We start from the raw sequence: 24,343 nt of genomic DNA on the forward strand, positions 1-24,343 counted from the left end.
GGTCATGAGATCCAGCCCCCGAATAGGGCTCCACGCCTAGCATGGAGCCTGCTTGAGATTCTCTCTCTCTCTCTCTCTCTCTCTCTCTCTCTCTCTCTCTCTCTCTCCTTCCTTCTGCCCTTCTCCCCTGCTTGCACATTCCCCCCCCCACATATAATTTTTTTCTTTTTTTAATGGGGAAGGTCTATCTCTATGTACTGATATGAAAGACTTGCAACCTATACCAAGGGAGGTGGGGGGGGGGGGGTCAGGACCATGTGCAGAATATCACGTGTTATTATCTGTGGGAAAGAAATATGCTTGTACTCATATTTGTAAATGCATGGAATATCTTTGGAAGGAATCATAAACTGTAATAGTAGGTGCCATCAGGAAAGAGAACTGAGTGGCAGAACGCGGGGAAGGGAGGGAGATTTTTTTCTCATGTCTTTTGAATGTTATTCCTATGCTTGTGGTTTGCCCCAAGAGTGAATGGAGTGTAGGAGAAGGCTGAGGGAATCCGCGGAAGCACTGCAGGACAGAGCAGTGGTCATATACTCTTGGAGCACAAAGGGACCTTATTGCACATTTAGGCCAACCAAGGAAACTGTCCTTTTACTGTTAACCTATTTCTGTCTTTAGATTAGAGTAGGTGTTTGGGGTTTTGTTTTTTTTCAAAGACGTAACATAGTTGGATCTTGTTTTTCATTCAGACACCCTCTGCCTTTGAATTGGAGCGTTTCCATCAGCGGCTGTTAACATTTGGCAAAGTCTGGAGATATTTTTGGTTGTCAAAATGGCAGAGGTGGAGGAGGTCTCTGCTGGTATCTAGTGCATGGAGGTCAAGGGTGCTATTAAACACCCTAGGATGCAGAGCACGATCTCCCAAAACTAAGAATTATCTGGCCCTAAATGTCAATAGTACTGAGGTTGAGAAACTCTGATTCAGACCATCTATATTTAATGTAATTATCAGTATGGTGAGTTACAAATGTAACATCTTGATACTTCCATTTGTCCCATCTGTTTTTTGTTTGTTTGTTTAAGTTTATTTATTTATCTGAGAGAGACAGAGACAGTGTGAGTGGGGGAGGGGCAGAGAGGGAGGGAGAGAGAGAGAATCCCAAGCAAGTTCCATGCTGCCAGCACGGAGCCCAATGCAGGGCTCAAACTCATGAAACCATGAGCTCATGGGCTGAAACAAGGAGTCAGTCACTCAACTGAGCCAGCCAGGTGCTTTTTACTTGCCTTCTTTTGAAGAACTGAGATTTGGGGCGCCTGGGTGGCACAGTCGGTTAAGCGTCCGACTTCAGCCAGGTCACGATCTCGCGGTCCGTGAGTTCGAGCCCCGCGTCAGGCTCTGAGCTGATGGCTCAGAGCCTGGAGCCTGTTTCCGATTCTGTGTCTCCCTCTCTCTCTGCCCCTCCCCCGTTCATGCTCTGTCTCTCTCTGTCCCCAAAATAAATAAACGTTGAAGAACTGAGATTCTTTTTAGTATTCCATTTTAAATCCATTATTGGTTTCCTAATCATACTGTGTGTTTTACTTTTTTTTTTTTCAATTTTTTTAATGTTTATTTTTGGGAGAGAGCAAGAGAAAGAGAGAAAGAGAGTGGGGTAGAGGGAGGGGCAGAGAAAGAGAAAGAGAGAGAGAGAGAGAGAGAGACAGAATCTGAAGCAGGCTGCAGGCTCTGAGCTGTCAGCACAGAGCCCGACGTGGGGCTCGAACTCACGGACCGCGAGATCACGACCTGAGCCAAAGTCGGACGCTCAACCGACTGAGCCACCCAGGCGCCCTTGGGGTAGCTTTAACTCTATGGCTACTTTAGCCCTTCTACTAAGGTATGACTCACATAGGGTCTCTAATAAATGTTCCATGCAATCGATAAGGTGATCCTGGCTGGTAGAAACGTGAACAATTCCCAGTTTTGTGTGAGCTCTGCAAAGTTTTTGGTGCACAGCTCCCAGTAGTTGTTTCTTCCGCAGCCTTGTGGAGATTCATCATTTGCATGCCTAAACTGGTATTCAGTCGATGACTAAAATGCAAACTTCTAAATTTCTTTTCCATTTAGTTTTCTGCAGAACTCTGCCCCACATATTCCAACTGCTTTGACCTTCCTGAACTCTGATCACTCTTTCCTCACCCGCTCAAAACAACTGGGCTCTGTTTGTTTCCCCTTGTCTTTGCCATGTCTGGTTCAGGAATTGCCTCCACGCAGAAGGCTAAGGCGATTGTAGGTCTCTTCTCATTTGTTTCCTTTCTCTTGAGAATCACAATCCCGCTCTGCCTGCTGACCAATGTCTGACCCACGTTGTCTCATCTATTTTGCCCAGTTTTCTAGTTGCTTACAACAGGATAGCAAGTGCCATAGCACATTTACCTTCCTAGGAAGATGTGGAAGGCTAATCTTCCACTAATCTTCATACCTCTGAGGAACCACATGGACTGATACAGAATCAGCTAGGCCCATTATTTAATAAACTATAAATGCATAGTTTATTTATACTTCTAGAAGTTCTTCAACACGTCTAATTTAACAAGAAACATTTATGGAACGCTTGTAGCAGGAATTGTACTTCTGCTACAAAGATGTAAAAGGCATCGTAGCCCCTCCTCTCAGGAAGTCAGAGGCAGGCAAGGAAATTAAGTAGAAATCAAGTAGAAAGGTAATATATGCATATATTCCACGTTCCCGTCAGGGTAACATAAGAATTAGGCACAGATAAATATGTGGATCTAGCATATTGGGAAACGTAAACAAGTGTGAAAGATGATCATAAATGAGGGTTACCCGAACACAGACCATCTAAAAATATTATCGATGACAATGTTGCCTTTTCTTCTAAGCAGTGTTACTGTCTGAAGAACCCCGTACAATGATTTCGAGGAGCTGAAGTACGTGTGTAATTGAGAAATGCCTTTAACACATTACTTACAGAGGTGTTTTCCACTTAGTGCTTCTTCTGGTGTATAATTGTAGCAGGAAGAAAAAGATCTGTCACTGGGCAGATCTCATGGGGATGAACAACAGACAGTATTACGTGAACGAGACACTCACATAAGGGTAAGAAAGCCCGTGTAATTGCTTTGTATGCAATCTTATGAGAATCAAAAGAGGTGCTGAGAGCAAAGCCATCAGAAAATGAGAAAGAAAGCTAGTGAAGATTAGTCAGCCACCTGTCTTAATTCTATGACAACCATGTTTAGGAGGTTAGTTTTCTGAATTTGGTTACCATAGAAACAAACCTTTAGCATGCCCTTAAATCAATTTACAGAATTACTGCCCATATCGAGTATAAGCAACACTGAGAGATTTTAAGTACTGAAATCTATTTTTAAATTATCTTGAGAATTTAAATGATCCATCGAGCCCTTTGAATATGTAATTTGGACGGCCATAAATTATCTTTTGGCAAAAGGTATAAAATTGTATTTATTGTAACTAGGTGATGGGCTTATAAATTCAATTACTCAAGTGTGTCATTTCAGTGAACGTCTTCTATTTAATTTGAAGTAACAGCTCCTAAATGTTCTGGATCTGGTTTTAAAAACAAATTATGTATGCTTCACACGCTCTGTGCCTTTAGGAGTCATTCATGGGTTTAGCCACTGTACAGATGATTTAAAGGAGAATCGCTAAGACCTTGTCTTGTCATCATCAAAGAACAGACTAAAAGATTCTATGACCAGACTGGGAGCTTCAACCTAATCCTGTCCCCCTGATGTTTTCCTAGTTTGCGTGTGTGGAAAAGGTCCACCCCATGCTACCCACAGTTTTAAAACAGGACTTGTTTTTAATATCCTGGTGATACCTGAGGCCACCTTTTAATGGATGAAAGCTTATCCAGAATTGTAGACGTTGAGCCTCTTAGATCGGCAATGTTAACACCACTGCTCCCTCGAGATAATACAGGACTTTCAACAGAAACTATTATTAGTGGGGCGCCTGGGTGGTTCAGTTGGCTAAGCGACCGACTCTTGGTTTCGGCTCAGGTCACGATCTTGCGGTTTGTGGGGTCCGGCTCCAAACTGGACTCGCGCTGACAGCACGGAGCCTGCTTGGGATTCTGTCTCCCTCTGCCCCTCCCCTGCTTTAGTGCGCCCCCTCCCTCTCTTTCTCAAAATAAATAAATAAACTTAAAAAAAAAAGTTATTATTTTCCAATCTTCCCGAGAACTAAACAAAGTCTTGTCTAAATTGCTGTAGGGGGGCGCCTGGGTGGCGCAGTCGGTTGGGCGTCCGACTTCAGCCAGGTCACGATCTCGCGGTCCGTGAGTTCGAGCCCCGCGTCGGGCTCTGGGCTGATGGCTCAGAGCCTGGAGCCTGTTTCCGATTCTGTGTCTCCCTCTCTCTGTGCCCCTCCCCCGTTCATGCTCTGTCTCTCTCTGTCCCAAAAATAAATAAACATTGAAAAAAAAATTTAAATTGCTGTAGGAATTTTGGGTTCAGTTAAAGGAAGACTTATTTCATGCTATCAGTGATTCAGCAATCATCCTACCTATTGAGAGAATGTATAAAATTTCTGACTCCAGAGGAAGAGTATGTTGTTTTGGACATGCATCTAACTTTCATGAAAGAGCAGAAGATTGGTATCATTTTGTTTCCTATTGGACTAATTACCTGGCTTTCAGATAATTGGAAATAATCTAACATATGGAGAGACTTGGGTGTTTAAATTCCTAATTATTCTTCACTCTCCTTTCCATTGACTTTCTACTTTTCAGTCGAAATCCAGGCCCTAGGTTTCCACTATTACATCCCTTATACCAGCTCTTAAACGCGCAAAGGATTTAACTTTTTGTGTACAAAGAGTGATTTATTCCTTGGAGTCGGAATCTGTGTCTGGTTCATTTTGATTTTCAAAAAGCATCTTATCATATTTTTTTGAAACGAAAATTGAGCAGGAATTGTTTTACTGTCCTATGAATTTCTCAGATAGTCAATCTTTCTCGACTGTGAATATAAAGAAAGGATTGAGCTTTAAGACTGATCAGTGAATTTCTAGGACAGGCAAATAAAGCAGATTGGTGGTTGCTTAGGGAGTTGGGGAAAAGGGGGGATTGACTACTTGGGTGTGGGAGTTTCTTTTGGATAAGAAAAACATTCTAAAATGGATTGTGGTGATGGCTGCACAACTCCGTATGCTACAATTTATTGAATTGTAAAAAAAAAAAAAATCATTGTATTACATGGTTTTATTTTTTAAAAATACCCTACCTCAAGAAGAAAAAAAAAAAAAAAAAACAACCAAAAACAACCATTGAACATTGCCCAGCTCAGAGGAAATATAGGTCAATGATAAAGAGTGAATAGTTTTGAAGAATTATTGCCATAGTAGGAAAATGTTAGGAAAAAAGAATCCAAGGAGCAGAGTTGGTTTACCGTTCAGTCTTTTTTTTTTTAATTTTTTTTTTTCAACGTTTATTTATTTTTGGGACAGAGAGAGACAGAGCATGAACGGGGGAGGGGCAGAGAGAGAGGGAGACACAGAATCGGAAACAGGCTCCAGGCTCCGAGCCATCAGCCCAGAGCCTGACGCGGGGCTCGAACTCACGGACTGCGAGATCGTGACCTGGCTGAAGTCGGACGCTTAACCGACTGCGCCACCCAGGCGCCCCCCGTTCAGTCTTAATGTGAGCAAGAATCAATTAACTTTAGTAGGCTGCTTAATTTTCTTAAAAATGTTTCTTACTTTAAGGCAAATCTCCTGTATGAATATCAGTCCTCTTCTTGGTTATTCTACACAAGTACCTTACCCATTCAATTTAATTTAATTTAGCTTCTAACTTAAGAGCTACTTTAAAAAAAAAAAATCTAGGAGTGCCTAGGTAGCTCAGTTGGTAAAGCAACTGACTCCAGATTTCAGTTCAGGTCTTGATCTCATGGTTTGTGAGTTTGAGCCCCGCATTGGACTCTGTGCTGACAGTACAGAGTCTGCTTAGAATTCTCTCTCTCTTCCCCTCCCCTGCTCTCTCTCTCTCAAAATAAATACATAAACTTTAAAAAATATATAAAATAAACAAATTTAGACTGTTTCAAAATGTTTTCTGCACAAAATAGCTACACAACAATACAAGATACGATTATAATGGGAAAAGAAACAAACAAACAAACACCTGTATGTGGTTGAATGTTATAATATCCTAGTCTCCTGCCCGGAGGTAAAATTATTATCAGTTATATTAACATAAAATACATTCTAGCAGAGCAAGGCCAATGAATGAGAAAATGTTCTGAGAAACTGTAATTAAAGCCCAAAGAGTCTCCCTACCTTTACTTCATTCTTTATAATAACGAGAACTGTCCCCCAATACCTCAATTCACATTGTGTGTGAAATGTTTTCACTGCAACTGTTCACCAGAAAAGAAATTACCTCTATCCCTACAGCAGTGTGGAATTTTAAATTAAAGAAATGACTTGTAAATTCCCAGAAATCCCCAAGTGAGATATAATTTAGCTGTTACTGAAGACCAAGGGGACAGCATTCACTTTACTCTAGATTTTTAGAGTAAAAAACCTCAGCAAACATCTCATGCAATTTGTTTTTAGATCATAAAATAAAATTAATGTTAGTCTAGGTCCTAGGCACTTAGATTGGCTTTGTAAATTATTGGCTGACTCATACTCACTACAGTCATCCATTTTATGCCAGAGGCTTTATTAGCAGTACAGGAACACAAAGAAATGGTAAACAAAAGAATCCTTGATTAGTGTGCTAGGTGTTTTCAGAACTCCAGAATCTCCCAACTGTTTGTATGCTTTTCTTTTCCTTAACAATAACCTATGTATATCAAAATGAGCCACTTAATCCCTTGGGGAAACCAAAGCTGAAGGAATGAAAAAAAGATTATTGTTGGTTTTACATGGAGAACTACTAGGAAATTTTACCTAAATTATAAGTGAAACATAGAAATATAGGCAAAGTACAGAAAGACAGATTCCAAATCAACCAAAAGGAAATTTAACTGCACGGTATAGACAAGTTTTCAGAGAAGGGAAATCATGTACTAGAGAGAACATTTCAATGACTATCTTTGATACGAAACTATATATATATACATATTCATATATATGTATATAATCTATTCATAATATATGTATATATTATACATGGCACATAGTTTATACACTATATACAACACATACATATATTTATTTTTTAAAGGCAATCTCTTGACTGTATATTCTTCTAAACATGTGGGCTATAGATAATTCTGAAAAAATAATAAAGAACAATAATTTTGGGAAAGTTTGGGTCTCTTTTCTCTCTTCTGGTAGGGAAGATGTTCACAAAAACATACTTACTGATGATCTAACTTTTTGCTGTGAGAAGTTAGAGTCCTAAAAAATTCCTAACCCTGGGGAAAATAGTATCTCCAGACAACTTACCCTTTTGACTGTACATTCAGTTTTAGGCACAATTAGTTTCCCCAATGACCAATGCTTTACAGAAAACAAGAAAGAATATTCAAAGAAAAATATAGAAGATCGTATATTCAAGGGCAGGGAATTGGTGATGTGAATCATCTCTCAAATTAAGAATCTTAGACCACCTGCATCAGTATCATCATCTAGCAAGTGGGCTAAAATGCAGAACCATGGGCCCAACCCAAGAATGAATCAGCATTGCTGGGGAAAGGGGTCAGAAATCTGCATATTTCACACATATACCATGCATCTCTGGTGTATGCTAATTTTGAGTCACTGCTACATTTCTGCAACATTTAGGAAGCAAAGCAAGCCTCTCATTGTATTTGAGGATGGCACTAGGAAACCAGTGTTTATAAGGTCTTTGTCTTCTGTCAGCCTGGAGCAAGGAGCTGAAGGCAGCAGAGGCAAGGCTGAAAGCAAAGGCAAAGCAATGTTTTAAACAGAGAAAAGAATTTACCCTTCAAATAGACTCCAAACCCTTATGTAAGAATGTATGGATTTCATCGTACTGAAGAGAATATGCAAATCTTCCTAAATAGAATGCTACAGATATTAAGAGAGAAAAGTACTATAATTTTCATGTGTCCAAATGGGCATAGGAATGTATAATCACGCTTGACATTTTAGGTTTCATTTCAAACAGAAGTGGGTAAGAAACAAAAAGAAAATAAATCAAAACACCCTTATGACCAAGTGCTCTGCAACTCTGGAAAGTAAGTTGCTTGTTATTTTTTTCCCAGGGTTATTATTACGATGAGAAGTCCCTTTTTTAATAAAATGGTGAGAGATGTATTTTTTTCCATAACATTCCACCAAGTCCCTTTTTCTCCTCTTGCAGTTTCCAAACAACGCTGAGAAATCATCCATACGCTCAATTCAGTAGGGACAGACAGCATGCTCATATCTAACAGCGCTGTAGATGTAAAGAATTTCCTATATATCAGGAAGGGGTACAAATTCATTTCCACAAGCAAAGATTCAAATGGCTGATTCCCTTTCTGAATCAGAAATCATTGTTTCTTGTTATTTTTATGACAACCCAGCATTTCATTTAATTACATTTTACAGTGCTCACTCACTCACTAGGCATTAATCATCATAATGTCCACCTGTGACAAAATAAAATCCCAAACGAAAACGATAGTGAGAACTACCACCCAAACCACACTGAATAAAACCCAACACACACACTTTCTCTGGTACCAGAATTCACTAGCAGCTGTTGCCCGCGATTCTCAATGTTTAATGCTTATTTCAAAACAATTGAAACCAAAGCACAGTTTTTCTTACACATATCTCTAAACAGAGCAGACAAGGGCGCCTGGGTGGCTCAGTCAGTCGAGCGTCTCTGACTCTTGATATGGACTCAGGTCATGATCCCAGGATCGTGCAACGGATGGAGCCCCACGTCAGGCTCCCCAATGAACATGGGAGCCTGCCTGGGATTCTCTCCCTCTCCCTCTGCCCCTCTCCCGCACTCACACACTCTCTCTAAAAATTAGAAAAAAAAAATTAATGTCAAAAAACAGATAGATAAAATAAACAGAGCAGATAATCACGTTCCATGCGTCACTACACCCCTCTCCTACCATGACTGATCCATCTTCCCTATCCAGTTTCAACATAAAACCTAGAATAACAGGTAAGAAAATCAATAAAGCTGCTAAGGAAACTGGCACTTGAAGAAGGTTTCACAAAACCAATCATTCCCCAAATAAAGTTTATTTTGAAAAGAATACAACATGGTCATATAAACTTAAGTAGGACATATCTAGCAATATTAACGAGTCAAATTATATTACAAGTGAGGTCACAGTTCATGTCTGATTATTACCACGAATGGAAAGGGGGTAGAGGTGCAGCTAAACCAAAGGCAGATGCTTAAAAACGACCATAACCTATTTATATGCTTTCATTTCATGTTTGTGTCTAAAGATTTAGGGGCGCCTGGGTGGCGCAGTCGGTTAAGCATCCGACTTCAGCCAGGTCACGATCTCGCGGTCCGTGAGTTCGAGCCCCACGTCGGGCTCTGGGCTGATGGCTCGGAGCCTGGAGCCTCTTTCCGATTCTGTGTCTCCCTCTCTCTCTGCCCCTCCCCCGTTCATGCTCTGTCTCTCTCTGTCTCAAAAATAAATAAAAACATTGAAAAAGAAATTAAAAAAAAAAGATTTAGATGAGAATTTATGTGAACTCACATATGAAGAAATACGCTGCCCAAATAATCACAATTCTTTTTGCTTTGCCTGCTTTACCGGAGATAGCATCGCCAATAACGTCTATACAAGGTGCTACCGCGTGACAAGCTCTCTCCTTCCCGACGAACACAGCATAAGGCTTTCTGTATTGCGGTTCATAACTCCTCCGGGTTGAGGAAAATAGCAGTGACAATTTAAGAGTTTTTGACATATAGCTGATTTCATCAGAAAAAAAGGTGTTATATATGTTCTTCTCAAGAACTTTATGTTCTGGTGAGGAAAATGTCAACAGATAAGTGGCAAAAGTAGCCTGTATATGATGCAATAATTGTTCATGACTCTCTAAAACAAAACAAAACAAAACAAAATAAAAAAACCTAGAGGTAAACAAGCATGAAAGGACTAAGAAACATGCCTGGATCTTCTCACAGGACAGGGTTTTTGAGGCAATTCAGTGCTAACCCCAAGACTATTCAATGAAACCAGAGCCTTTCCTAGATCAGGGGAAGAATTCAAAAGTACCTACAACAGCCAGTTCACCATCTTCAAAGGATAAGGAGCCAAAGATAAAAAAAAAAAAAAAAAAAAAAAACAGAGCTGACTGCTTTGAGAGCAAAGTGAAGAGAGAATTAGGTCCAATGAGTTCAAAGGGAAGTTTTGCTTTTTCACTAGTAGAGGGCAAAACAAACATACTGAACTTGGGGACTGCGATCTGTTTGCACAAGTTAGCTGTTGACCTCGGACAAAACAATCAATCTCTTTGAAGGATAATGTCCTCATCTATAAAACAGTTACATTAAGATCCACCAGTTGTTTTTTTTTCCCCCCCCCACAGGGCTCAGAGCAATGAAAATCAAAGACAATGATGCACTTGAGATCACTTTGTAAATGATAAAGAACTATTCTTAGTAAATGGAGATTTGGGAGCTTTTTTAAAGGAAAAGGATAAAAGCCAATTTCAGGTAAAATTATAAAATCATCCATTTTTTTGACGCAGGACAGATTTCTATGCAATAGTAGCAGCTGTGGATCCATGCCATTTTTTGATGAGCAGAAACAGGAAATTTTCGATTGGCTTACTAACTTCTCTCATGATACAAGGTTATTGTAGTATAATACATTAGTAATAGATTTTATTCATTAATAAACCAGGAAGGGTAATCTGCTAGACTTAAACATTGACTAGATACAACTCTCTACCTCAGCAACAATGTTTTGACCCGTTATTACAAAGAGCCAGACACATAAATAATTTGTCCTATTTCTCATTATAGATTATTAGTCACTAGGAACCAAACTTTATAAAACTTAAGTCCTGGGCAGAATGTTTCAATGTATACATATTTATAAGTTATTAACTTTGTTACTCACTTCAGCCTTACACATCTCAGTAGAGCAGTAACTGGTTACAAGCCCAAATCAACAACTAGTTTCCTCTTTTCCTTAAGCAGAGACTCAAAGGCAGTTACAGACCCACTGTTTCATTATAACATGAAAATAGTAAGCCTTGGGCTATTGCAAAAGGTTTCTCAAATGTCAGTATCTAACTTGGAGAAAATAGAGGGAAGGAGAAATAGAGGGTGCCGATTTGTTGGGCATGCTTCTGGGTGCAATGTTTTAAAATTACAAGTAAGCAAGTAAACCATAAGGCTTCATATGTGAAAGTGGAAAATAGTTCAGCAGTCTTCTGTTCAAAGACAAATTAATTTTTTTCTTCCCAATAACTCACCAGAAAGAAATGGGCACTTAGGAATCTTAAGGGGTTTTTCAAATAATATTCAGAAAAAAAAAAATATATATATATATAAAACCAGAACAGGAACAGCACATTATTTAAAAATAAGACCTTCTTTTAAAATGGTTGCCCTGTCTTTAAGGATGGATGCCATATAAAATGGGCAGATGTATCTTTATAACTCATCATGTTTATATGTAAATTCTCTGGCAGATATAAATCCATCTTTGTCTTCATCTTCTTTATCAAAAATATCCTCCACCAAAACATCATGATGACTTTCATTCACCACTGCACCATGCTTTTCAAACTCCTTCTTTAAATACACTTTAACCTACAAAATAATGGGTCTCATTAATAATTCTAATTCATAAGACACCCACACCAAGCCTGTTAATATCACAGAGTGGACTGGTAGTTTACTGGATTATATACAACAATGACTAACCAACTGCTTTACAATATATCATTGGATATATTTCCAATGACAGTAACGGAAATTTTTTTTTCTCCTTAAAAACTGTTGCTATACTGCTCCAATATAGACACAGAATATTGCTCAGAGGCAAAGATAAGGTTTATATCATCCAGTAGGGCACCTGGGTGGCTCACTTGGTTACACGGCCCAGTCTTATTTTGGCTCAGGTCATGGGATTGAGCCCAGAGTGGGGCTCTATACTGACAGCTCGGAGACCGGAGACCGCTTGGGATTCTTTCTCTCCCTCTCTCTCTGCCCCTCCCCCACTCACACTCTTTCAAAATAAATAAATAAACTTAAAAAAAAAAGAAAAAGAAAAGCACCCAGTGAAAGGATACTACCTGCTCTTAATCTGAGTCTAAATAAAGCCAAGCATTTGAAAAACAGTAGTCTTTCATTCCATTGAATTATACAGATCTCTTACTAGGGTAAGAATTCCAGGTACTTCTCTCTTAAAATCATATTAAAGAATGGCATTTAAAAAATTTATTTAAAAATTTTTTAATTTTTTAAATTCCAGTACAATTTACAGTGTTATACTAATTTCAGATGTACAATATAGTGAGTGATTCAACAAGTCTATACATTACTCAGTGCTCATCATGATAAGTGTGCTCTTAATCCCCTTCACCTATTTCACCCATTGCTCCCACTTGCCTCCCCTCTCCTAATGGCATTTTTAATTTAACTAAGTGTCTGGTAATAGTCCATGCTGTGGATCTGGCTCTGACCATGCCTCATGACCTCCTAATCTCAGAAATTAAAGCAAAATCCAGCCTGATGAGTACTTACACTAAAAATTTTCACTCATTCAGATATTTAAAGACATAAACAAAATCCTGTTCCCAATTACCCACTAGATTGACCATAATGGAGTTTAACCTGTATTTTCATTTTTAATCAGAGCTCTATTACTCCTTCTGTTAGATCAGTAATTTCAAGTCCTCCTTCCTGCCCGTATCGCCAATATACAAACATATGACATATTTATTTTTAAGATTAAGGAGATTTAATGAAGTTGTTAAAAAAAAAAAAAGGATGATAAGGCCAGATGGATTAATGTAGAATATATCCCTAGGATATACTGTGAGAATAAAGCAAGATGTCAAATATTATGTATATCATGCTATTTTTTGTGTAAGAAAAGAGGAAACAGGAATATGTATTCATGTTTGCTTGTATTTGCATAAAGAAACACTGGAAAGATACATTAGAAACTAATAAAACTGGATGCAGAAAGGGACAGATCACATAGTAGAAGAGGATGTGGGTGGGAGAAAAACTTTTTAATAAACACCTTTTTTAATTGGATTGATTTTTTTTTTTTAACGTTTATTTATTTTTGAGACAGAGAGAGACAGAGCATGAACGGGGGAGGGGCAGAGAGAGAGGGAGACACAGAATCGGAAGCAGGCTCCAGGCTCTGAGCCATCGGCCCAGAGCCCGACGTGGGGCTCGAACTCACGGACCGTGAGATCGTGACCTGGGCTGAAATCGGACGCTTAAGCGACTGAGCCACCCAGGCGCCCCTGGATTGATTTTTTTTTTCAACGTTTTTATTTATTTTGGGGACAGAGAGAGACAGAGCATGAACGGGGGAGGGGCAGAGAGAGAGGGAGACACAGAATCGGAAGCAGGCTCCAGGCTCTGAGCCATCAGCCCAGAGCCTGACGCGGGGCTCGAACTCACGTACCGCGAGATCGTGACCTGGCTGAAGTCGGACGCTTAACCGACTGCGCCACCCAGGCGCTCCTGGATTGATTTTTTTTTTTTTTAATGTGCTGTATATTTAAGGTTTTTTAAATGAAAGGTTACTGAAATTTACCTTGGATAGAAAAAAGTCCTATGACTGGTAATAGTACAAGGTGTTATAAATTTAGTAGCTGTAGATCATGACCCTATGAGTTCATAATAACTTCCCTTATTTAAGACTTAATCATTTCCTGGCCATTAGAATGAAATTGATTGAAACATAAAAAGGGACTTGATTTCTGACCAGCCAGGCCACAATGGAGAATATGGGCAGACAAAAAAAACTGAGTAGCTCTCTACCTCCAATCCTTTCCTCACAACAGCCAGATTAAGACAGGTCTGTGTAAAAATGGCTGCAAAAGCCTAAGTGAATTACAGGGAGAAGACTTCTTCCTTTATCCTTACGCAAACACCAGAACTAAGAGGGGGCTGGGAAAGGTCTTCCGCTCTAGAAAATCCAGACCAGAGTCTCCTTTCTCCAGGTGCTACCCAGAACAAAAGAACCCAGCAGGTGGGCCGTTTGCTGCTAAATGCCAGGAAATTACAACAAAGTGCATTTAACAGCCAGTTGACAGTTTTAAACAGAAACTGTCAACAGGAGATATTTCTCCAGACATCCACATTTCTTATATAGCAACTTCAAAATGGGAATTGTCTTAGCAAAATGGACCTTTCAAAAACTCAGAAAGAGGGAAGGATACAGTAAACCTTAAACATGGTGGGGTAGGGGTGGGGGGAGAGGGAAGCAAAAGAATGAATGGTGCTGAGTCTCAATATATTTCTCTCCAAAACAATGATTTCCTAATTTTAAAAAAGCCAATATTCAAAGCATCAGTATTATAAGAAAACTTATAAACAATATTTTATCCAAACCAAAATAAATTTTCTTTAGAAGTATATTTTTTAATAAGTGAGAAGACACAAGCAAACAAAGGAGTAAGAAGAAGGAAAGATCACCTCATCTTTAGAGAGTTTCCAGTCATCATTAAGATCCATTTCTTGGAATGACTCATGGGATCTTGGTCCATTTCGAATCTCCAAGAGATCAATGTTGAATATCAGTGTACTCTCTGGGGGAATTTTACCTGACATGAAGAGAGACGGAGGTTAACTTTTACTTAAACAATCCCAAAGTTTTGATGACAGGAAACTTATGACACTGAACAAAATATTCTTTTGATTGAATTCAATGAAGAGCCTTCCTAAGGCTATCACATATGATGTAAATTACTTGTAACTATATGTTACTCAAACAAATAGAATAGCAAAGGAATAATCCAAACTGGTAGATCAAAAGCAGTCTGTGTTTGGCTTTGCAATTACAAACTGTTTCGTGCACACAAACACACACATACATACAGATGTGCCTAATGGCCTGGTATTAAATTTCAACTATGATTAAGGTATTATATATTACATGTCAAGAATGACTTAAAGGGCTGTAGATAATTCAGAGTTAATTATAGTACAAGTGATTTAACTAACTTTGGGGGGGGGGTGCACAAAAGTCCTGACCTAGATATACGTAGACTAGTAGCATTTCTACCACTAGGAGGCAGTATCTAACTAAGAGAGATCTGGTGTCCCCGCGAGCCGGTATTAAAGCTTAAACTTGCCCCTCTTTAAGCCTATTTCCTCATTTATAGAATGCATTTATAAAATGCAGAATCTGTTGGGAAGATGGAGGAAAATAAAGCTATGCAAAATATTTAGCATTCTGCTTCATAAATAGTAAGCTCTCAATGTATTACTAAAACATAATTCTCTTATAAGCTTTAAAAACAATACAGAAAGGTTCAACAATTTCAGACTTGGGAAACACCTCCTCTGATATAGAACATATATATAATTATATACATATTCTGAAGAAATTTCATGAGAGAGAAGAAATTAAAACAAATTTCTGAGAAGGGAGATAAAAATCTTTTAAAACATGAAAAGAGCTCTATTAAAAGTCCCAGGGGCCTTTTCAAAAAAATACTTTCTGGGCAGTATGAACAATTTTTTTTTTTCAATTTGTTTCCTTATAACTGTATTTAACATAAAGGTCTGGGTAAACATTACAAATATTTCTTAGTCCCCCCCCCCCCATCCAAATCCCACATATTTCTGTCAAAGAGCATTTGTTAAGTATTAAAGAGAACAAAACTTACACTCTGTGCCCAAGCTTACCATTCCAGATCTAGACAGAGAAGGGGCATGCACTAGGTCGTTGATAAAACTGATGTCTTTCCAAAGGAGACATGCAAACGTGGTACCAAATGACTACAAAATTAGTGTTAAATACACATTAGCAGAATTAGTTTCATGGCTCTCAGTCTGGACGAGTTAAATATAGTATGGAGTAAGAGTAATGGATTAATTCTACATATACATTAAAGGTGAGGCAATAAAGATACAGCAGGAAGGTGATGAACATCAGAGAAACATTTTCTAGATACCTGATTTTCTTCTCTAAAGAGATGATTATCGTAATAATTGAATTTGGTTAGTAAATTCCATTCTTTGCATAAGATTTATATAGCAAGTTCCATTTTAGAATATAATGTTACAAGGGCACCTGGGTGGCTCAGTTGGTTAAGCATCTGACTTCGGCTCAGGTCATGATCTCACGGCTCATGAGTTCGAGCCCCTCCTCGGGCTCTGTGCTGACAGCTCAGAGCCTAGAGCCTGCTTCATGTTCTACGTCTCCCTCTCTCTCTGCCCCTCCCCCGCTCATGCTGTCTCTGTCTCTCAAAAATAAATAAACATTAAAAAAAAAAAAGAATGTAATGTTACACATATGGCATTTACTTTCTTCTCTGGAAACTGGGGTTAGGATTCTCACTTTGTAACTTGTTAAGTTTAGACCTACGGATACTGTGAAGTCTGTTATTGCTACAGTATCAGAGTGGATCCCTGTCTGGTTCTGGTGACTACTTAATAAATTTTTTTCTTCATTATGTAATGCCTGCCCATTGTAGAGAATTTGGAAGAGACAGAACCAGAAATAAAAGTAATTCCGACCCATCCATTGTTATCATTCTTAATTATTTCCTTGTGATTCACTCTGTGTGTGTATATACTTTTTTCTAATACTTACTCTTGGATATAGTATAGCTTTATTTTCCACTTTTGTATATAACATTATATCTTACCCATTTGGATATAATTTTTTTAATCCTTGAAATGCCATTTTTTAATAACTGGGCCATATTTTAGTTAACCCTTCTCACTACACATTGAAGTTGATTTCAGTATTTTTGCTATTAGAAACAATGTAGTGGGGCACCTGAGTAGTCCAGTCCGTCAAGCTTCAGACTCTGGCTCGGGTCATGAACTTGCCCCGTGAGTTTGAACCTTGCATGGGGCTCGCTGCTGTCCCCACAGAGCCAACTTCACCAACTTCAGATCCTCTGTCCCTCTCTCTCTGCCCCTCCCCTGCTTCTACGCGCTCTCTGTCTCTCAAAAATAAACATTTTAAAACAATGTAGCAATGGACATGCATGTCCACAAATATTTCTCCTGATACCTGATTATTCCCTTAGGTTAAATTAGAAAGGAAATATATCTTGTGCAGGAAACGTCATCTGGCCTCTTGTAAATAGCCCTTTGGAAAGCTGCGTGGGTCCCCACTCACACAGCAGGTGTACATCCTGGAACAAACTAGCACAAAGTCTCCTGGAATCAGCTAGCCTCTTTGCTTCTATTTTATAACACTCATTTCATGTCACTCCATCAGGTTTTAGAAGTGAATTATAACAACAGTTACAAAACAACTTTAACACAAGAATGAAAACAACCCCCCCAAAAAAGCTTTGTTAAAGAAAACTTCAGTTGTGAGCCCCCTGCAGCCCACATCTAAACCCCATTTAATACCTGAATAATCTATATTTCACACGTTCAACTCATCGAAACACTTATGTGGAATAATCTTTCTTTTTGGTGTTAAGATAAATTGATGAGTTTCAGCTGGGGAGGATGAAAACGTTCTGAAACTGGATAGTGGTGATGCTTGTACAACAGTGTGAATGTTCATAATGCCATTGAATCGTACAGTTAAAAGTGGTTAAAATGGGAACCATTATTTTGTAAGTATTGTGCCATAATTTTTAAAAAAACATTCTTTTGGTTAATATGGTGGTAAACTGTTAATGATAGAGTTAAAGGTTCCAGAACTTTGTATCAGTAGTTCAGTTGACCATTAAGACAGAATGGCTTTAATTTGGCCATCTCAAATGATAATCAAGATGCAATCATACTTAAAAAAAAAAAATAATACACATCTTCTACTTCTGGGGGAAAAATACATCCTAGTTACGCTGACTTCTGCTTCCTAATCCAGAGAAGAACCCCAATGCTGTAGTAAAAATGTGAAATTGTTATTACCTTTTCCTTCTTTTCCATAGCCCAGGGCAGGAGGAATGGTGAGCTTTCTCTTCTCTCCTACACACATTCCCTTCAAGCCCTGGTCCCAACCTTTGAGAGCCTCCAGGATGCCCAAGGTAAACCAAATGGGCTGACCATTGTTATGTTTGTGACTACAATAGAAAGAAAACATATTAGAACTCTTTAGTAACTTTCTTTTTTTATTGATGTGGGAGCATTTTATTCTACCAATAAGTGATTCAGTTTGGGAATTAACAAAAACAGCTATACACATAGACACAAAACCAGGTTAATTTTGTAATGATTTAATCCACTGCCCCTATTTCTTGATGCAAATTTCATACAATTGAATCAGGTAGAGAAGGGCAGAGGGAATAATAATAAAAACAGTTAAGGGGCGCCTGGGTGGCGCAGTCGGTTAAGCGTCCGACTTCAGCCAGGTCACGATCTCGCGGTCCGGGAGTTCGAGCCCCGCGTCGGGCTCTGGGCTGATGGCTCGGAGCCTGGAGCCTGTTTCCGATTCTGTGTCTCCCTCTCTCTCTGCCCCTCCCCCGTTCATGCTCTGTCTCTCTCTGTCCCAAAAATAAATAAACGTTGAAAAAAATATAAAAAAAAAAAAATAAAATAAAATAAAATAAAAACAGTTAAAAATTATCTGAGATTTACTGTGTACCAGGTATTACCCCAAGTTCTTTGCCTCTTTTAACTCCGTGAGAATGATCATATGAGGTAAGTACCATCATTTCCCCATTGTACAGAGGAGGAAACTGAGGTTAAATGTGCTGGTATTTGATCTAACTCCAAACTTCAAGGTCTTAACCACAGCGATGCTGTCCCAGGAACGTCATCCCGGGCAGAAGAGGGAGAAAATCATGGAAAATGGGTGAATTTGGGAAGAAAGAGAAGTTAAGGAGAAGTTACTGCCAAGACAAGTGTGTCCACACCCACATGGACACTGGAGAGTCAGGAGCATGGCATCTTCTAGTCTGCCTATAAGCCCTGCTGATGTACAGTCTCGCGATGGCCCTGACAGGTGGAAATGGCTGCTCTTCAATCCGAACCCCACCTAGATGCTGCCTGCAGGCATTTTCTGTGGGGCTGTGCAGGGAAACCTGGGGGAGTTGTCCCTCAAGGACTGAGGAAGAAGGAAATGATCCAAATATCCTGGCTTAGGATGTGGAGAGAGGCCAGCCTAAGAAACCCAGCCTGCCAAGCTACTGGGGGGCCTGAGGGCTGAAGAGCACCTGAGCCCCAGTTCACTCCTTTTTGGTACATACGGAAAGTATTCTCAAGGATACCGGATAGGTGAGAATGAGAAATCACTCTACTAGGTTTCATGGACACCATGGTTAATTACTAAATCTAGGTAAAAGCCATTACTTCCTCTTTTCTTAATTTCCCCCTATGACTAAAGAAACAAATTGCCAACTGTAGAACACTTGGGAAGGCTGGAAAAGAATAAAGAAGGAAGAAAACAATCTGCCACCCAGTGCTGACTACAGTTTTGGTACATTTCTTGTCACAGCTAAAGGATTTAAGCTATTTACCACACAGGCTATTATTCTAGACATGGCAAACATGCTTTCCAACAGATCACTTGATGGTACTGCTTCATAAAACTCAGGGTAAGTAGTTCCTGACCATTTACACTGAGGCCGCATGACAACCGTCCCCTCATCAGGTACCAGACCTTTATTTATTTATCTTTTTAATGTTTATTTCTTTTGAGAGAGAGAGGGAGAGACAGAGTATGAGTGGGGGGAGGGGCAGAGAGCAGAGGGAGACACAGAATTCGAAGCAGGCTCCAGGCTTTGAGCTGTCCGCACAGAGTCCAACGTGGGGCCCAAACCCACAAACCCGCAAGATCGTGACCTGAGCCGAAGTCAGACGTTTAACCGACTGAGCCACCCAGGCGCCCCCCTGCTTTTTTTTAATGGGTACTAGAACTTTAGTAGCAAACTGCTGAATAATGTTGTATGGCTACCACCAAAGGCCAATAGGTTTTTCATTCTGAGACCTGAAAGACATCAGGCTGTGTCTAAAAGAGATCAGACTAAAAATAAAGATGCAGTTGAAAATTTTAAATGCAAACCTTAAATCTTGTTTAACATCTACTGTGGCACTGGCCTTGTTGCTAAGAAGATGGAGCTGTTGAGAATTCTATGGCAAGCCACTGTTTCAGAAATTTTTGCAAAGGCTAACAGAGTTCAAAGAAGAACGCCATTCATTTCTCCAAAACCTGACAGGCCAGGTCTGAATGCTCAATAAAGGCAGTTCATCCGAAAATGAGGTCTAGGATGGGCCACAAAGCTTCACTACTTTAGTTCATGCCATTTTCTCTACCTGGAATGTCCTCCTTGCCCCCATTCTCCACCTGGAAGGAACCCTCCACCCATCTTTCGAGACCCATCTCAATTATGATCTCTGGGAAGTCTTTCTCTTACCCCACCCCCCCAGAGCATCATTAATGCCAGACTCCATTACGCTTTGCAAACACTTTGAACACCCTGTACTACATAGCATGAGCTATTTACTTGTCGTCCTCCTTCCTGTAGATGATGTACTGCTGGAGGACAGGAGCCCACTCTTAAGTCACCTTTGCATCCTCAAGGCCTGACGTGTGATCACTCAAGAAGGGCTTGTTAGATGGACAAATAAATGAATGGACAAGGATGGAGAAGCCAAAAAGTTTTAATCTCCCTAGTCTCAAACACAGGGCCTAACATAAAAGAAATGCTCAATAAATAATCTTGGAATGGAATGAAGAGAATGAATGCCTAATTAGAAATCATTACCCTTGTAAAACATCCATGGTGCAATTTCTTTGTTCGTATAGAACAGAATAATGATAGTGTAACCACCTGAAAATCATTCACTATAGTTATTGGATTAATCTTTCAAGGCCATAACCATACCCATCAATGAAATCTTTGAATTTCTAGAAAGAATAAAATAATGAAACAAATCATGGTACTATACCTTGACCAAAATGTCATTTGTACGAACAAAAATTAAACAGATCAATAGGCTAGCATTAGCATACCCTACAACAAGCAAATAAATGATTGTGTATTCTGCCCATGAAGTCCCTGCGAAAAATTTAAAGTAAATTTCACCTACACCAAATTCAAAATGGAATTGAGTCATTTTCCCTCGGGAATGGAGTTTGGGAAATGAAATTCCTTTACAGTTTTTTTCTACTTATTGCCTAATTACACACCTAGATACTTCTGCAATATGTCAAAGATTCTAGTTCTAATTTTTATAGTAAAAATTAACCTTTATCCTTACCACACGTTTCCAAGTTCCAAGGAACTTCAAAGGCACCGTTATTGTCTTTATTGTTTTTAACCAAATTGTTTGTCTTGATTGTCTTTAAACAATTTCCTTGCCCAAAGAAGGAAATAACAGATTTCAATTTTTCAAAAGAGAAGTGAAACCTGATACAGGCCACCTTTCCTGCCAGAGAGCTCGCACAGGTCGATGGGTTCTTCACTATTTTACCTGCGAGGTGTAATTACTTACGTGGAGTGAAATAAGGAGCCATCCTTTTCTAAGTAGCCTTCATAGTGGACCAACATCAAATCTCCCCCTTTGGTCTTGCGATGGCAGATGAACGGCTTCTGGAGCACCTCAATCTTCACTTCTGGTTCAGGGATCAGAGCCCCACTCAAAGAAGTGACCGACAACGTCAGCACCGCGTTCCACAAAAAAAGCCTCATGCTGCTGGCGCAGGAAAGTTCCTACAAAAACAGAGAAAGGGCCCCCGACCTCATAGAACTAAGAAAGTATTTGAAGGCTTCAAGACAACGGCTTTTGGCAAGTTCATGACTACCGCTTCCCAGCAGACGTGGCACACTTACTACGACAACTTTCCCACGTAATGCGAACCCGCCTCTAAAGCGTTAAACCCCAAACCCGGGCCTGACTGGCTCTCACAGGTTGGCTCTTGGGAACGATGGCTCCCCATTGGCTAGCAGTGCAGTCCGCCGGAGCCTCTCAAGCCAATGATGCTGCAATAATTACAGCTGGGCGGAGCCAGGACTTGGTCAGGCCGCGAAGCACAGGGAGGGGTCCTAGAGAAAGGCGGACTAAGGAATTCCACAACCTTGGACTTTGGGAGATTTCTGGGGAACGCAGCTAACCGGAAACCCCTCCGGCAGATTTACAGCTGTGAAGCTCCCCGGCTGAGCGTGCTGAGCGCCCAGGCTAAGTGAAAAGGTAGCGGTATCCGGAAAGGCCTGTTTACTCTTGCGCACGCTGAGAGGTTACTCCCCGCCCCTAGGAGTCCACAATCCTGTATATTGTTACTTAACTTACAGTATAAACGATAAAGGCTTAAATATTTCTGTAGGGTTCGCAAAGCGCATTCCCGTTGTGTAAACCTCACTACACTGCCAGTAAGGCAGGTTCTTTAATCCCATTTAAATGATAAATGTATCTGGGCAAGGAGAGGTTAAGGGTCCTGCTTAAAATTGTTCAGCCCCAAAGCATTTGAGCTCCGCCTTCAAACCCGGTCTTCTGATGCATTCTACAACACCGCATAATGTTATGGCTGCTAACGGTTTATCTCTTAGTGACTTTAATGTAGAAGGTAAATAATAGCTTCTATCGAGGAGACGGACGTGCAGACCTCCACTTTATAGAAGAAACAGTAATCACAGTTACGAGTTACACTGGCTTATCTTAGCTTAAAATTGTTAGCTTTACATTTTTCGCCTAATTTCAAAAGCAACACATGTTCATTGCAGTCGATTTGGAAGAAACTGGAAAGCACGAAAGTAGGTTTTCCAGTTAAAATAAAAGAGCCGAATTAAACATGAATTTCAGATAAACAACGAATCCGTTGTTCTGCATTTTTGCTAAATCTGGCAATCTTATGCCAAAGAAAAAGAGAAAAAGAGATCGCCTATAGCGCCACCATCTACAAATAATCATCTTAACGTTTTGGTTCATGCTTCTGTGACATAGGCTTAAAAGAAATTAGATCAGATTGTACACTTTCTTTCATAACATGCTCTTTCCACTTAATCTATCGCTAACATTTTCCCTGGTCAAACATCCTTGGCACAGTACTTTCTCACATTTTAATACGCTTAGGAATCCTCTAGAGTATCTGTTAAAATGCAGATTTCAACTCAGGAGGCCTGGGCTCGCCGTGAGTTCCTGCAATTTTGACTAGCTCCTAGGTGATGCTAATTCTGCTGTCCATGGACCGCACTTCCAATAGCTAGGCCTTAGAGTTTAAACATGTTTACTAGCCACACTGTATTCCATCGTGAAATTCCCGTCGACTCCGTACGCTCTATTGCTAGCTGCCTCGATTTTCTGGCATCAAATTAGCCTTGAAACAAGATTTGGACCCTGGGGGCTCTAACACAGGAGGCACCCTAAGGGGCCACACTGACCCTCAAACATCCAGAGGTGGGTCCGGCCCCACCTACGGTACCATTAACAGTCTGGACTGTGTCCCGCATCGTCTCATAGGTCGCCCTTCTCCACTCTGACGCATCACCTACTCTCAAGCCCACTTCCCAGGACTCAATTTCCCTGCCTGCAATTCCCGCTACGTCACCCCGCCGCCGCCGCCGTCGCAGCCAAACCCCGGAGTGGACCTTGGGAACGTGCGCGCGAGCGGCGCACTAGACATGCGCGAGCGGGCCCCGGGCCCGGCGCGTCGAGGATTCAGGTAGCGCGCTGTGGCACCGCCAGCCACCGGTTCCCTCGCTACAGTGGCCCCTTGGAGGCTGCAGCCACCACTCGGGCCCACCCAGTGCCTTCGCCTCCCAGTGAACAGCGCGCCGCTCCACCGCACGGGGGCCCTGGCCGGCCGCGTCCTCACGTGCCGAGGCCGCCGCAGTGACCCCGCCCCCGGGCCGAGGATGTGAGGCTGGCCGGGTGTCCCCGCACCGGGCCCGGGCGCCGGGAGTCGGCGGCTCGGCAGCTCTGGGCGATGGCCCTGCTGCCGGTGCTCCTCGCCTCCTGGGGCCTGGGGCAGTGAGGGGGCCGGCGGGCGAAGGGAAACGGCCCCGGCGCGGCGGGGGCCAAGGGGCCGCGGGCGACATGGAGGGGGTGCTGTACAAGTGGACCAACTATCTGAGCGGTGAGTGGGGGGCGCGCCAGGCGCCGGGTCCTTTGTTTGAGCGGCGGGAGGGCGGCGTCGGACGCGCGTTCCCGGGGGGTCGGGGTCACGGCCCCTAGTGAAACCGGAGAGGCCGGCACGGGTCGGGGATACTTGCCCAAAGCCGTTCTCACGGGGCCGTGTCACCCATGCTGTAAGGACACAGTCCTCTGCTGGGGCTGGGTGAGGCCCATAACTGCCCTTTCGCTTCAAGGAAAGCTACAAAATACAGAGGTTTGGGGTGACTGGAAAGGCTCGATGCCCTCGGCGTCAGCGGGAAGGA

General features: G+C 41.0%; 2 protein-coding genes across 3 annotated transcripts in view; one reads left to right on the forward strand and one right to left on the reverse strand.

Annotated features, from left to right (window-relative positions):
* Positions 1-10,207: 10,207 nt before the first annotated feature.
* Positions 10,208-21,877, reverse strand: FKBP14 (FKBP prolyl isomerase 14). Its single transcript, XM_047830437.1, has 4 exons — positions 21,465-21,877; positions 17,940-18,091; positions 14,529-14,656; positions 10,208-11,675 (listed from the first exon to the last, which is right to left on the reverse strand). Exons 1-4 carry the CDS (start codon positions 21,659-21,661, stop codon positions 11,517-11,519), a joined length of 636 nt encoding a protein of 211 aa, XP_047686393.1. The 5' UTR covers positions 21,662-21,877; the 3' UTR covers positions 10,208-11,516.
* Positions 21,878-22,083: 206 nt separating this feature from the next.
* The window catches only part of PLEKHA8 (pleckstrin homology domain containing A8), a 94,691-nt gene continuing 92,431 nt past the window's right edge, over positions 22,084-24,343 (forward strand). Inside the window, exon 1 of one of the 2 annotated variants that reach the window (XM_047830407.1) lies at positions 22,084-22,160. Coding sequence is in view for 1 of the 2 variants with exons in the window: in XM_047830400.1 (XP_047686356.1) it covers positions 24,003-24,042 (40 nt within the window). In the remaining variant the exon portion in view is untranslated. Of the gene's footprint in view, positions 22,161-23,519; positions 24,043-24,343 lie in introns of those variants that run through there. The other variant, XM_047830400.1, reaches the window with a different exon arrangement.

This window comes from Prionailurus viverrinus, chromosome A2 (genome assembly GCF_022837055.1).
Source record: "Prionailurus viverrinus isolate Anna chromosome A2, UM_Priviv_1.0, whole genome shotgun sequence".
Lineage (NCBI taxonomy): Eukaryota > Metazoa > Chordata > Mammalia > Carnivora > Felidae > Prionailurus > Prionailurus viverrinus.